We start from the raw sequence: 13,646 nt of genomic DNA, 5'->3' as shown, positions 1-13,646 counted from the left end.
ATTATAAGCTACGCTTAAGCTAAGCCTCGACTAAATTTGTCGGTGCATGCAGACCATAATAAAGTTAAAAAGGAAAAGAGAATTTTGTGAATAAAAATTTTAATTTTTCTGTAGAACAGCTATAAGATGGTTATCAATTAGTATGCTCTAGGTATAGACAATTCAATACCAACTATATACACAACATGCTATTCAAGCATGGAAAAGTAAATGATTCAAATTCTGTTGGCAAATTTGAACAGACACACAGATTATATGTAAATAAAAAGAATTTATTAAAAAAAAGTATAATAAATAATGAAAGTTAACAAGTAACTATAAAGTGTTATAGTAGATTAGATTGGCATGCTGCCATGTAAAGAGCCTAATCGAAATTTTAGAGGAACATATGATTGTTCATTTTTTTGCTTTCTTCTTACGCCTTTCTGCAACAATGGATTTGTTGGCAGAATCTGGTTGTCATCCATTAAACTCTAACCGAGCCACAATACCTCTAACCATTTGCAAAAATTGAGCATCCTGACTGCTATTCTCTAACAAAATTGTATGCAAACTACCCATGTATGTGTCAATCGTCTGCAATGTCGGAACTTCGTCGGTCCCTATAACATTAAATCAACAATCTTCAATTACAAACAATAAACGTGGAAAACCTGGTAATTTGATGTTGGCAAATCCAGATGTGAGGGTAGATCTCAGATGATCCAAATGTTGCTGTAGGGATTTATTGTTTTTTCTTTGCTGTAAAATTTCCACTTCCAGTTTTTCTATCGCCCCTTTAACATCTTCGATGTGCTTTTGCAAACGTGAGTTTTGCTGCTCGTAGTCCGTGTTCGATTTTTTCAACTGTCTGAGTTCGGCATCTCGAGTTTTGTTATGATCAAGAAACTCTTCAGTGAATATTGGAATGTCGAAGTTTCCCATGTCTATTTCGTTGCTGTGAGATTCTTTAGGTACAGTTACGGCCTGTGAATGATTATTTTTAGATCAAGAATAATTATAGTACAATTCACCTTAAGCTCATCCTTATTCTCCTTTAGCTTCTTTTCGCTAACTTGCTTTGTGTAGCTTTTATAGGCCTGTGTTTGCTTGTACGCATTGTACTCTTTGGTGTAACGTTCTTTGTCAAGTACAGCGGCATCTAAATAAGATTGCTTTTTGTCAGCTGGAAGATTAGTCCACTCGCTTGCGAGGAGACGAGTGATTTCGGCAAAAGGCAGGTTGGGATTTGCCGCTCGGACACTTTCACGTCGATCATTTAAGTAACGAACATAACCTGAAGCATGGAAAGTGTAGAAGGAAAATTACACAAACATCTCATACCCGTCAGTGGCTGTCGAGGGGCCGTCACATCTTTGGGCTTCTTCCTTTTCTTAGGCTTGTTTGTTTTCAGCTTTTGTGAACTGTTGTTTTCAGAACTGTCTGGAGCTTTCTCGTCTTTTTCGTCGCTAGATCCGCTAACTTTGCTTTTACTACCATCGGTCGACGGCTTTTCCTCCGTAGTTTCCATTTAATTAAATTAAATTCTGTGCCCTTTTCGCCCAATTCTGGGAATCGCCAAAGTTTGTCAACGAATGTCAAAATAAGAAACAGTGATGCCACACTTCACTATTGTTATACGCACTTAATAAAACAATAATTACAATTTACAAATTTCATCCGCGATTGTTAACCATCGGGAAAAGGTTTTATACCCGCAAAAATTGGAAAAAATCCATAGGGCACCCATATTTTTTAAACAAGCCTCTAGATATGTTCGTGCTTGTGCTACCACAGACACATACGTCTTCATTGAATGCCGTAGGCGGTACTTGCACCACAGCCAAATACGTTAACCATTTTTTGTGGTTAACTTTTTGAAAATTGAAAGTGTTGCAATCGTTAAATACAGTCACAATAAAAAAGTGGTATTGAACTTGATAATTACAAAAGTATAAGAAAATTCAGGTAATTAAACGAAAAAATAATACGATTCTTTTTTAGCTTACATACAATGAAGAGCAAAACATCAATGCGTCAATCTGTCTCCAAGAGTGTAAGTACTAGGTCTACTCCAGCTTCTCCAAAAAAGAAATCAAAAAAACGACCCACCCAATTAATGCTTGTCGGTTCAAAGGCTTTCAAAGTTAGTGTTAAAATACTTCGAGAGATTAGAAATTTACAAACGGATACCTCACTGTTGCTTCCCCGTACCACCTTTATGAGAGTGATTCACGAAATAATAGGCAACTGTACGCCAGAAGCGATCCGTGTTCAAAAACTGGCCCTGGATGCTCTGCAGGAGGCTGCCGAGGCTTTTGTTACACAATATTTTGAGGACGCATATGCATGCTGTTTACATGCAAGAAGAAGTACTTTAATTCCGCGTGACATGGCACTTGTTGAATTTCTTCGTAGGCCGATTGGTGGATAACACTCCACTACTTCCAATATTTTCATATGTTGGACATTATATGAGTTGACCTCGTGTTATAAAAGACATATGTATTGTATATAGCCGTTTTAAATGTTTCTTGCAACAATGTCTAGAATAAGAGTATAGTATGTTGGCCCTATAAGAAAATATATTTTTACACAACAGACCTGATATTGTAGTACTAGTAAATCTAGTTAATGTTCATGCCATTTTCTATGGTTTGATATGCTGTGTATGTCCAAAAATATGACCAATATGATACAACAATCTCTTATGCTTATAGTCTTACATCAAATTACATGAGGTTAGATGTAGCTATTTGCACTTACATATAATCATAATAGCAGAAATAAATAGAATGAAGACTTGCAGTAAAATGTCTAATTTTGATTCGGCAAAAGAGAACCATTTTTATTTCAATTGATAATGATTTGTGATTAGGTATCAAACAATTGTACATCACATTTAAATGTTGAAAGTCTAAGAGATCTCAAGTAGGGTGAACGATAAAAGCTCAAGGACCTATGCCCAGGATGGAAGAAATCTCCTGTAAAACTGCTCTAGGATGCTTTTAACAGTTAAAAATCCTAAGCGCACTCGGATACACTATTATAGCTTGCAATGGGTTTAAGGTTCAGGAATGAAATACCATAAATTCAATGGAAATACCCTTAAAGACTCATAGGCCTCTCAAACACTTAAGTGCCTATCTGCAGATCTGCGAAGGACGTCAATGAAACGTTTTGGAGAGGATAACACACTAGGTGGCGAATTAAATGTTCTAACGATGCATAAACCTTCTAAAAGCTCTAAATTGATTCAAACTGAATAATAATCGATTCAGTCCGTCGTTGAACACCCTGTGCAGTCGTACCCACTGCGTTGGTAACATCCCACCAACATAAGATCCTTAAAATCCCTAACTCTATAACATTTTGATTTAAAACGAAAACCATATAATAAAATATATCCAATCATGAGGAATACACATATTATTGTCTATACCTTGTACAACGCGTTTAGGTAATGTTTCTCGTTTCCCTCTGCCTCAACAGGTAGCTCAGGTGTTGTTGCAAGAAAATCTTCGATTGAGAGAGTGCTGCCAACTAGGAGATAAATTGGCAATCACTTTTTTTTAATAAAACTTCTTTGCCCTAACATTATTGGTGTACATTGTGCGGTTAAATTTAGGTGTTTGTAAGGTAATTTTTTTTAATAAAGCAAATTACCTACTCTCACTCGTAATTATCCCGTAAAGATATCGGAAAGTTATTTGTATTTAACGACACGTGAATTTTAGGAATCTCCTAGTGCACGAATGGGCTTGTAAATTTTCGGTTTTTCATTAACAAAATTATGTAATTGGCAATTAATATCCGATGTGTCGAGGAGAATGATTTACCTATACAGCATTAGAGGCAACGACGTGCAGGTGAGTCTTAAGTTACAGTTCTCACTTTGTGACTTTGACAGTTAGGTTAGGAATTTGGAATACGAAGTGTTGTAGATTTTTGTCTTGGCAACTGCTTACTTTATAATCTATTTTCATTTTATTAATTTGTATTAAATTTCCAATGCCTCCGCGTACCTATCGATTTTATTTGGTTTTTGTTTTTCACGCAAATCTTCTCACAAGATTTAGCGATGGCCTCAAAAAGGGAGGTGGTTTGTGTTGAGCACATTTTCGTGAAGGTCAAGTTCGCATATTTATCGAATGTGCCTCGATGTGCATTGTCTGCATAGCAGTCGCTTTATTGATTATTTAATGCAGCCCAAAACGACATCGAAATTAAAAAAAAACTTTCGCCCATGATACGCTTAAAATTGAAATTCGCACGCCTTGCCTCCGCGTATTTTAATAATGTTTACAAACAATGACTTGACTTGGCCTACATTTACACCTATTCATTAGGTAGCTGTGCTGTACACAGTGGCGTGCGTAAATTGACACTCGTGACTCTCGCGGCTCGCCCTACCAAAGTGTGAGTACCTACTTGCTCATTGTTTGCTCCGAATTGGTGGGTACTTGTATTTACATAATTGTCTTAGAAATGCACGTTTGGTAACAAATTAGAGACAATTAACGTGACATTTTGTACTATTTCAACCATCATAAGATCACTTCAAGAAGTATGAACCGAGCTATGAACAAAACAAATGAAACTTTCTTGTATCAACTCTCTCCCACAAAAATAACGTATGTCGTTGCTCTAAATTTTTATGTACAAGAAAAATCACCATAATGTACAAGATTAGTTGAGAGATAGTAGTTTAGTCCACGGGTGGTTTGTGTCCTACAAAAATTTCAATTCGGCTGTCTGTTTGTCTAACTCGAGAACCAAAAGAGACAGCGATGTCAAACCTTCGCCAATAGATTTCTACAAGTTCAACATTATTGAATATGAGCCTGATAAAAAGTCTGGTTTCTGAATGCGAGCAGAGTGTCAAAAAATCCACGTACTGAAAATATCTTGTTTTGAGTTGTATCCCACTTACCTACCCCCAAAAAAAACCTGGTACTGGTTTTAGGTCGCTAATAAAACCTTAAAATATTTAGATTCTTTCAGTTTTTCGCTGACTAGACATGTGTGAAAGAAAAGCCCTAAATATAACAAACTTGTTAGGTAGGCGCCGTATTTTCGATCCGATTTCCTTTTACAACTTTGTAAAGTTATATGATTCTACACTTTTTGTATTTTATATCTTGATTCTTATATTCGGAAGTATCTTTTATGTTTTTTTAGGTTGTATTCCTTTCTACCAAGCATAGAGGTGTAACTTCGCGTGTAATATTATCAAGAAGTTGTCCGAGGAAAATGGACCATTCGAAAATGAACGAATGTAACTTCTTCAGGATTCATCCTCATTGTGCTCTAGTCTTTTTTGGAAAATCCAGTTTCGAAAAATCGGGTAATTGACTGATACCCGAGGTCCTGTATCGTCGTCGTCGTATCGACCGATGGCGATATATCGCCCCGAGTATCGGCCATATTTGTTATTATTGTGGAAATTGTTCATAATCATAAAGATATTCGTCTATTGCCAAGGTTACCTGTTACCTAGTTTGTGATACTTACATTAAATCGAGCATTAAATATTTTTGTTTTTTCGATTGATTTTGTATACAGGATTCCAAGCTACCACATACATGCACACAAAAGCGAAAGGGATTTTTTAAATCGCTTTTGTCTGACATTCATCCAAAATTTAAGGTTGAGGTTTGTGACACACTAAATATGTTTGTTTTGTCGATTCATTTCGTTTACGGGCTTGACGAGCTACCCCATAAATACACATAAAAGTGTAGCCTCCCCATCCTCAATTTTGAAATTAAACCATTGATTGATTGAATTTTCTGAACTGAACATTGCCAAAGAATTTAATGAGAAGTGCACCATTCTCGCTTATCTGCGCGTATGCATCCAAAAATCCTTTAATTAGCGGCTGTGTTTATGAAGCCGTTTCGCTTGCGCATGCTGTTACTTTTTTTGTCTTTATTTTTCTATTTGCAATCAGTATAATTTACATTACTGGCCTGCTGGAGGATTCGCGTAATTTCTCAAAGCCTATAAGGTTAACGACGTAGATGAACTTTTCAAAAAAAATTTCTTGCACCTCGAAATTGGCAGAACCTCTTCGAAGGACGAAGGTACATTGCAAGTGCATGGGGAGATGCGCACAAAAAAATTCCAACACATCTTAAACCCGAAAATTGTGGGCTGGATCTCGGGGGTGGACGATGGTCGATCAGCAATACACTTTTAAATGGTTCGGTGGTCAGCATTTACCTAACACCGTGAAACGTGTAGAGACTGAAGGTAAAATATGTTTTACAACAATCAATTTTGCATTTTCTGGGTGTCAAAAGGTTAAAAGGGCCATAAGGGCTTAAACAAAATTTTTGTAATTTTCTTCGCATCTTCCATCATTACAATTTTTTTGCGAGTTTCTTGTAAGCACCATGCAAATTGAATTTGGAACAAGGTACGACGCAAGGTAGGTACCTACATTAATCCTTTGGGAATTTGAACTTTTTCCGGTGCTCTCTAGAAATTGGCCGTGATCTTTCAGAACAGCATTTTCCGAAAACGGTTGAGTACAACGGAAGCTGATATTGAAACACTGAATTAAGAAACAGCTACATTTTACCTCGCATTTTACTAAAATATCAAGAAAATCCTCCGCGTCATTCTATGAATTACTTTCCATCAAGTCGAAAGGGAAAACTGATTTTAAGATTTAAGTGTTAATGTATTCGTTGATCGTCTTTTGCTGATAAGTACTGTTTTCAGTTGAGGTTTTCTGTGCAATTACCTAAGATTTATGAACAATAGGTTAGCAGGGCAAAATTAATTTTGATTTCTCTAAAAATTGTCAAAAACATTTTTTGGCCCGCCGTTTCTGAAATTTGACTTAAAGTTGGTATTTTTAAATGCAACACCCTGTATATCTTAACGTCATATTTTCCAAAATTTTGAAATCGCATGTTTCTACCGTTAGCCATTTTTTTATTGGTATCGATTGCCGTAGTTACCATTGATACAATAAACAAAACACTCACGATTCCATGGCCTACTATTTGAACACAGTAAAATAATGTTTGATTTTCACGTCTAACATTTAAAAAACATATATAGCTAGGTTATAATACATCAATGTACTCAGGAAAAAGAATGAACAAAGATGACGTTAAGATATGCAGGGTGTTAAAAGTTAAAAGATACCAACTTGGGTCAAATTTTCGAAATGGTGGTCCAACATTTTTTTAATACGCTACTGGATTCTACGTAAAAATATCTAAAATAGGCAGTTTCTATCTTATATGGGTAGTAAGATCCCAAAGAGTGAAACTGTTCGCTTTCACCCTGTATCTCAGAAACAAACGTAGCTAGATGGATTCTGTTTGGGCGAAAACCATCGCAGAGTATACTTTACTACCCTGGGAGGGCGCAAAAGGGGTTGCCAACAATGCGGGCATCGAACTATCCTAATTTAAAATTATTGAATGGCCAACAATTGTTATTTAATTCGGCATCTGGCTGGCAGTGAAGAATGAAGCAATGATCAAAAATACCTGAAGAAACGTTTAGAGTAGATATCTCCGAGGGTATCTCGGAGCTTGAGATATATTTCACCCGAGATTTCACCCCTGACACCCAATAAATTAAATTGCAGTGTATAAACTGTAAATCGAATTTATTTTGCAAGTCATAGATTCAATTTTTGTCATTCGAGCAATTTTCTGCTTTAAATACCGTGCAATAAGCAAAATTACACGACTAATTCGAAAATTCGCGCTTGTTTAGTGTGATGTAGGTATAACGAATTTCTGTGGAAGACAATTTGAGTAAAGTTCTGTTGATATTGAGAAAACATATTTCTGCCTATTCGCCCTTCACTTTCGTTGGTTTAGGGTAATTAAAATCTGAAAAATGATCGTACGTCAGAATATTCACGTACTCATGCCCATCAGAGGTTGGAATGGAAAATATTTGTGAAGTGCCCAGTCTTAGAATTCCGTGAATTTTTGTTTAATATAGGTCAAATGCTCGTAACCCACTGTAACATTTTTAATAAGAGTGCCTTTTAGCTTGAGGAGCGCTTACAGAGAAACTGTTAAATGCACTTGTTGCTCATTTCTCGAAAAGCAAACTTTTACAAAGAAAATGGAGAGTATCCCATATTCCACAGCACAATGTAGGTGCTATAATGCTGTTTTAGAGCAGATAAAACTTTTTGGGTCAATCGATTCACGGACGGCGTTGGTCGCGTTATGAATTCGCGGAAACGAAAGTGATACACGTTCAGGAAAGCCTCTTTTCTGGAAACGCTCGTAAATGTGTAATAATGAGGGGGAGGAACTTTGCTGTAGTTGGTGCACATTTTCCTTTGCCAAATGCGGTCCTTTTTTAATAATTAATTTGGCATTTAGAGAAGTACAAGAAAACGGATGCCTCAATTGTAATTTAAAACGCTCGATCACAAATCTAAATTAAAACGATTTCACACAATAGTTCTATATACACATTTTAAGTCTGTTTCCAGCACTGTTTTTGGTTTTTAAATCTAGAGAAAACTTGATTTTAATGAATTTGCAGAGCCAACTTCGTAACACTAACAATTACTCAAAATTACAAAAAAATTAGTTATCACTTTATTAAGTGTTTGAAATGACCACCAACTTCCATATAGGTTGGGTTGGATAAATTTTAGATTTCAAATGGACCTACAAGAAAAAAATCTAACGGCGACATATCTGACCATTCGATAGCACCTCTACGTCCAACCCATCTACATACCAGGGAACACATAAGGTCCAAGAACTGTCGTAACATTCTGTGCAAAATGAGGATGAGCCCCGTCTTGTTGGAATATCACCTCATCTTCTATGTAACGCTCATCTGGCACTTTTGATTTTCTCTCGCTTCTATCGAGCAAGCGAATATTTTGGAATTTTGATCGTGCCATTTTAAGTTTGACCTAAAAAAGCACATCACGTCTATATTACTTTTTTGATAGCACCCTATACATTGTTATTTATTTTTGTTAGGTAATTAGACATGCAAAACTCTCAGATCTCGAGCTATAATTCTAAAAGGCACTTTTTTGGGGGAATTTTTTGAAAGAAAGACGCAGAAAGGATAATCTTCGACAGATTTATGCACTAGCCATTTTATTTGAAAATCGGCTCTCTAAATTTCGGCACTCTGAAGCCCTTGAATCTCCAAAAAAATTCAATAATCGAAAAAATAAATCCAAACCTAAAGCTACCCTTACAATACTCAAAGAAGGTTTCTAAGATGCCTATCCTGTCTTTACCTGGAGTTATCAAATTAAATTTGTAAGAAATAAACAAACTTCAAAGAGGTTTTCAAGATTCCTTTTCTAGAAATGCCTGAAATGTTTAAAAAAACAAGTTGTAAATCAGCATATGCATGATTAAAGCGCATTTTTGGTAATACAGGTCAGTATTTTGTTAGCGAAGTTTAAAATTATCGATCTCACGAGTAATTTTGGCTGCGTTAAATAATTAATTTTATTTTAATTTCAATTGAGGGTACGTCTTTATTTGTTATTTTGTAAAACAAATCACAAAGTAAATAATTAAGTTTTTATACTGGTAGCGCTATCTAACGGTAAAATTATAGCACCTCCGAAAACCATATCGAAATTATTTTCTTAAATCATCGATCTCACAAGTAATCTAACTCAAAATAGACTAGAGCCTGCACATCTACACGATAGCAGAAAGTTTTTAGTGAAAATTTGAAGTCACTAGCCATTGTAGTTGCTGAGATCTCAGCAATTCATCTAGGAAGTTACTTGGAAATATTTTCCAAAAGGATTCTAAACAAATTTCTAATATTTCAGAGATCCCAAAAATGTTTCTAATAAGATGCGTTAAATGTGATTTCAGCGGAACTCACCTGATGGGTTCTATTAGTGGTAGGCTCTGTACGACTTTCCGACCATAAGAAGTTGTGACCATTGTCTTCACATTGAAAGTTACGTTAAAAAGAAAATAATGGTCCAATCCCGCTTAAAATTGCATCAAGAATAACGCGCACCCGGTATCCAGAGTTGGACTGGGTCAAGCATAGAGTGACCCGGTGACCCAGTTAGTTTACTGACCCGGTGACCCGGTGACCCAGTTGACCCGGTGACCCAGCTTGACCCGGTGACCCAGCTTGACCCGGTGACCCAGCTTGACCCGGTGACCCAGCTTGACCCGGTGACCCAGTTTGACCGTGTAGCCCAGCTTGACCCGGTGACCCAGCTTGACCCAGTGACCCATCTTGACCCAGCTTTACTCAGTGACCCGTCTTGACCCGGTGGCCCAGTAATTAAATTATTGTTAGGTATCATCCAAAACAATTTCAAGTAACTTTTAATTTAAAAAAAAACTTCTTCAATAATATTCGCCAACAAGCACTTAGCCCAATTTCATTCAAGAGAACTAATACCTAAAAAATCAAATGCATTTGTTTATAGTTTGTAGTCAAGTAGTCAATGAAAGTATTTAGAGAAAAGATTTATTTGGATTAAGCTAACTAGTAGAAGAAAATTAAATGTGAATGAACACCTATAAGCAAACTGGTAAGCCCTGAAGCAAAGAAACGAAGGAGGGAACTGTTTAGAAATAACATTATTCTAATACAATTCGGGACATGGAAAGTTTTTTACGGCAGTATTGAAGCAAACATCACAGAAATGGCAGTTGTCAAGCAATCGAGTATTATTTTCAACAAACCAGCATTTCATTTATTTCATAATCTGTACACTTGAACCGAGGGCACTGACTTAACTGCGTTATTCGATCAAACTAGGTTACTGGGTCGAATTGGGTCTCCGGGTGAAATTGGGTCGCTGGGTCAAACTGGGTCACTGGGTCAAACTGGGCCAAGTTGGGTCACTGGGTCAAACTGGGTCACTGGGTTTAACTGAAATGAATGACGTGACCCAGCGACCCAGTTTAATTTAGTGACCCAGGTGACCCAGTTGACCCAGTGACCCAGTCCAACTCTGCCGGTATCATCTACTTTTCGATCTAAATTCGCAGTAAAAAAGACGTGTAGTTTGTTTTTGTGAGCTATCTTCTCGTTTTGAAAATGCAGACAATTTTGGAGGTTATCTGGATATATTAAAAATGAAAATGTGGTGTGGAAACTGTCATAAATATCATTTTCATTTCAAATATGTAGTGGAAATGTGCAGCAATTTCGAGGAATAGAATTGTTTAAAATTGAAAGTATTGGTGCTGAAATGCTATGGAAATGCCGCAAATGGTTAGGAAATTTTGGGAATGTGAGGGAAATTGTTTACTTCGGAAATGCCCATAAAGATTATTTGAGGAAACGCATTCTTATTTTGTTACTTGTTCAGATACTATTAAGATAATCCATGGCGGGCAATTAGGGCGTGAATGGAAGATTGTGGATGATTATTAACACTGCTCGTTCACGACTTCTATAGTTTTATGATACCCGCGATATTCAATGTTGATTGGACATCACCTTTTTGAAAAAATGACGAATTGCGGCTAAACGATTCATTTTAGATATCATATGTTGTACATAAAGTCACACTAAAGTTGATCAAGGAAGCAAAATGTGCAATAATATACAGGGGGTTCTATTTCAAAAAACGCAACTTAATTATAAATCGCCCTGTATAGAAATTTCATTGAAAATATTTGTAGGTTGTAGCCTTATGGGCAGACTAGACGGAACGGAAAGAGAGGAACAAACGATAGGCAAAATGCTCAAGCACGAGCAAGGCAACGGGAATGGTAGCGAGCTTAGGAACATGGTACATCTGCACGGACTGAGGGTGGAAAACATTCACCAAATCCAAAACGGTGCTGACAACATAGAGGAGAGGAAACTCTGTATCACAGACCGACCACATAGTAAAGACCAAACAAATCAAAGAAAATAAGCATCACGAACACAGTAGTAATCAAACTATCAAGTATCAATATTTGTAGGTTGTAGCCTTAAGAGTCTTTCAAGATGCCCCGCCAATGAATTTTAAATGTATACGTTAATAAACCCACAATCTTCCATTCAAGGACTAATGGCTCACCCTGTATACTTAAAAAATAAAGAAAGTCTTACGTACTAGATGAGATATTCAAACTGACGTATTTTCTTTTCTTTAAAAGTCCAAACCGTAGCTAAAGTGAAAGAAATGGTGATAATCGGTCATAAAAAGTTTACTTTAGGATAATTAGCTGAGACAAATCAAATTGTATCCATACCTAATGTCCGACCAGCACGAAATCGTTTATAATGAATTTACTTTTACAAATGACATGTTTGCATAGGCGGATAGGACTAGTTTCTGAATGAGCCATTAATGTCGCAAAACGAAAATGGGCCAATAGTTGTACTTACTTTACAAATGCAATTGTAAGGGGCGCGACGAAATTTATTTGCTTTTCTGACCCGTATAAGAAGCTAAAAGGGAAGGTATTACAATTTAGGGCATAAGATATTGATTAGAGCAGGGAGTTAGCGAATCGCGAGCCGGGATATGATCTGAATTGGGTGAAAGGTCGTCAACCGTAGATGTGACCCATTTCTCGAACCAGGATTTTGCGGGAAGTAAACTGTTTGGGTGAGGTTGACAACTTCTCTCGAATCGAGACGCGATTATTTCAACAGCTTAAGAGGATTTTCTCCAATTTCCCAAATGAAATGAATAACTACAATTGCTGAGCGTTTCGTGCCGATTATATGCATCTTCAGTCGACTGTTCACAATTCACAAATTAGCAACGGCCAGAGTCCACAGTTAGATCGAAGATAAAAATGGGCGGCTATTTAGGAAAATGAGGCACTAAACGAAGAGGTAATGGAATAAAGTTAGTTTAGAATTGATCTGACCCAGAAAGTATTCACCAACTCGTACAGTTGAGCTTGAGATAGGTTAGTCACCTCATCCGAGCGTTGCCCGGCAATACACATTGCGCTCTCGTTTCCCTCGGCCCGAAAAATCTTCCGAGCAGCTACTGGAAATATGGGTCAAACGCATGTCCTTTCGCTGTTTTCATCGCACGTCGAGCTTTTAGAAGTTATCGGAGCAATTTATAAATTCGATGTAGGGAAAAATGGCCCGGAAATGGGTTGACACAAAGATGGAGAAAAGTTCACTCATTATTTCCAATAGTAGGTATCGATTGTGAAAACCTTTTAGATTTCGTAAGTAAAATGAGTAATAGACGTGTTCTTCCGGCAGGAAATTCTCATTGAAAGGATCCAATAGTTTTATTTTAATATTACAGGAATAACGTTAAAATGGAGAATTTCTTTCAATAGACTGGTTTAGTGTGCTCAGCCTATTGCTTCGTTTTGTACAATTTCGGAAGGGCAGATTTGATTTATAATTTATTTAGTATTTCAAACGTGATTTACCTCATTCTGAGATTTCATCCAGCAATTATCTACTCCTCTTTGGATACCTAATGAATGAACTTAATAAATAATTTTTCAAAATGCAAAAATCGATGTATTTTTACCCATGTTTGGGTAGCTCTTTCTGTGTTGGAAAAATTATAAAACGAAGTTCAAGATTATAATTAATACAAGGCACTTGATGATAACTTGAGAACAGCTTCCGAATCTCAAGAGTGTCTTAATTGAGAGAAGCTGAAAATGAACATGACCAGAATGTGAGAAGGACTTTGAGGGGGAAATTAAAGAAAGCAAAACTGGAACTGGAGAGGAACA

The 13,646-nt window shown here is 36.7% G+C and overlaps 2 protein-coding genes across 2 annotated transcripts in view; one reads left to right on the top strand and one right to left on the bottom strand.

The window, feature by feature from the left end:
* Positions 1-251: 251 nt before the first annotated feature.
* Positions 252-1,686, bottom strand: LOC116159703 (high mobility group protein 20A-like). Its single transcript, XM_031472748.1, has 4 exons — positions 1,324-1,686; positions 1,014-1,276; positions 654-966; positions 252-602 (listed from the first exon to the last, which is right to left on the bottom strand). The coding sequence occupies exons 1-4, from the start codon at positions 1,508-1,510 to the stop codon at positions 460-462; spliced, it is 906 nt and encodes a 301-aa protein (XP_031328608.1). The 5' UTR covers positions 1,511-1,686; the 3' UTR covers positions 252-459.
* A 1,852-nt stretch (positions 1,687-3,538) lies between these two features.
* LOC116159702 (cAMP-regulated phosphoprotein 21) overlaps positions 3,539-13,646 on the top strand; it is a 41,293-nt gene continuing 31,185 nt past the window's right edge. Inside the window, exons 1-2 of the mRNA XM_031472747.1 lie at positions 3,539-3,668; positions 3,717-3,848. The gene's annotated coding sequence lies outside the window, so the exon portion shown is untranslated. The remainder of the gene's footprint in view (positions 3,669-3,716; positions 3,849-13,646) is intronic.

Source organism: Photinus pyralis, unplaced genomic scaffold (genome assembly GCF_008802855.1).
Source record: "Photinus pyralis isolate 1611_PpyrPB1 unplaced genomic scaffold, Ppyr1.3 Ppyr1.4_LG1, whole genome shotgun sequence".
Taxonomy (NCBI): domain Eukaryota; kingdom Metazoa; phylum Arthropoda; class Insecta; order Coleoptera; family Lampyridae; genus Photinus; species Photinus pyralis.
The sequence above is the reverse complement of the archived record's forward strand: the minus strand, read 5'-3'. Positions and strand labels throughout refer to the sequence as shown.